Source organism: Oryx dammah, unplaced genomic scaffold, assembly GCF_014754425.2.
Source record: "Oryx dammah isolate SB20612 unplaced genomic scaffold, SCBI_Odam_1.1 HiC_scaffold_21, whole genome shotgun sequence".
NCBI classification, from domain to species: Eukaryota; Metazoa; Chordata; class Mammalia; order Artiodactyla; family Bovidae; genus Oryx; species Oryx dammah.
Window position 1 is genome coordinate 8914911 of NW_024070205.1, and position 1968 is coordinate 8916878.

The 1968-nt window shown below is 59.6% G+C and overlaps 1 protein-coding gene across 1 annotated transcript in view; it reads right to left on the minus strand.

Moving 5' to 3' along the window:
- Nucleotides 1–537: 537 nt before the first annotated feature.
- Nucleotides 538–1968, minus strand: part of RD3 (RD3 regulator of GUCY2D) — a 2310-nt gene continuing 879 nt past the window's right edge. The window contains exon 2 of the mRNA XM_040263108.1: nucleotides 538–829. Within this exon, the coding sequence (XP_040119042.1) occupies nucleotides 538–829 (292 nt within the window). The remainder of the gene's footprint in view (nucleotides 830–1968) is intronic.

Here is a 1968-nt window from a genome sequence, read left to right on the forward strand (position 1 = left end):
ACCGGTCGTCCCTTCCAGCTCTGCCCACCCACCAGGCTGGGACCCACTGGCTGTGGTGGGGTGCACGACAGTCACCAGCAGAGAATGACCACCAGCCAACGGGTTGTCCCTCATCGCTATCCAGGGAGTGGGGGTGATGGGACATCCTTAAGTTGGAGTGAGAACTCATGACTTGGCAAAAGGCAGGGCCACTCTTCCGTTCCAGACAGAAGCAGGAGATGGGGAAGAGGTGGTGGTCTGTCTGCTGAGACCCCCAAAAATCTCTGCGGGGCAGGGAAAGGGCTGCTCCAGCCGACTTGCGCGCAGGGGAACAGGGGACTCTGGGTGCAGCTCCAATTCCTGACTCCAGGCCTGGCAGTCAGTGGGAGAGGCCGGGCAGGGAGGGGTTGCTCTGTCTTACAGGCATATCTTGGGATGGGCAGTCATTTTGGTCCCATGTCGGGGTCGGGGCAGAGTGGGGAGGTTCCAGGACTCGGGATGGTCCAGGTCTATCATACCCTCCCAGAGGGGGCCCCGCCTCGGGCAGGGAAAGCAGGATCAGTCCTCCTTCAGTGCCCGGAATTCGGGCAAGCTCCAGGCCCGCGGCGGCGGCGTGTCCCGCTCCACGTCCTCGGAGATGGTGTGGATGTCGCTGGCGAAGGGGGTGATGCGCGCACGGCTCCTGAAGGTGGCCAGGCTGCCTCGGGGGGCCCGCAGGCTCCACTGGCGCGTCAGCCGTTGCGCCTCCTCTTCCTCTTCCATCCTCTCCAGGACCTCCTGCAGCACCGAGCGGAAGAGCCGGGACACCTCCTGCACCTCTGGCTCCTGCTCCGCCACCAGCTGCCGGAACCTGGGTGCCGGGGGCCGGAAAACAAGGCAGGGGTGCGGTGGGTGCAGCGGCGCGCGATCCCAAGGGCGTCCCTGCGCCCCACCCCCGCCCCCACAGTGGGAAATTCCCAGCTTCTCCACTTGCCCACTTCTTCTGAATCAGAAATCCACACCACCTCCTGACGCTCCAGCCCATCCTGAGGTCCACCCCTGCCACTCCTGGCCTCCATGAGACTCAGCTTCCCCATCTGTAAACTGGGGTCACAGTTACTTTTTTTTTTTTGGTGAGATTAACGCGCTAACATAAGGAAAGATACTGGTAGCTGCTTCGGGTTATCGATGTGGTGAGGGGAGCCCACTGGGGTTTTTCTGGCCTCACTGGCCAGCGTGGTCTCCCAGAAATGTACATCCGGTGGTGTCATCGCCCTGTGATGGTCCTTCATAGCTCTGCCACCTCCTGGCTGAGGGTGCGAGCTGTTTGGTTCTGCTCATCAGTCTCCTGGCTACTTCCTGTCTGCGCTACAGCCAGGAGTGCGGTTCCCCAGGGCCCCAGGTTCTCCGGGATTCCTGCGTGTGTTCCCAAACTGTATCCTCTCTCTCCAAGGTCTCTGGCTCGGAGCTCCAGAAAGAATCACCGCTAGCAAGTTCATATAATACCTGGTTTCCTGGTGTGACCCCGAACAGAACACAGACTCTACATTTGCTAATAGTTTTTTTTTTTTCCCCAGACCATGGTTTCTATTGCAAATAAACGTGGTTCTTTTCTGAAAAACACCCCAAAAGCTCACGTGCCTCTGGGAGCTGCCTCCTGCCTCCCTCAGCCTCTAGCCCTGACCTGGCAACCGTGGCCTTTTTCTTCCTCCTGCCTTGCTCCTTGTAACGGATCCCTGCTCATCCAGGCCCGGGCTCCAGGACCATGAGATTATTAGTCCCTGGGGCTCCAGGCTGCGCACCTCCGGAGCCTGGGAGTGTCCCTGCCCGGTACCTTGAGGGGAGTTACCTGAGGATGTCTGGAGTTACCTGAGGATGGTGGGGAGTTACCTGAGTTACCTGAGGATGTCTGGAGTTACCTGAGGATGGCGGGGAGTTATCTGAGGTTGTCTGGAGTTACCTGAGGATGGTGGGAGTTACCTGAGGATGGTGGGAGTTACCTGAGGATGG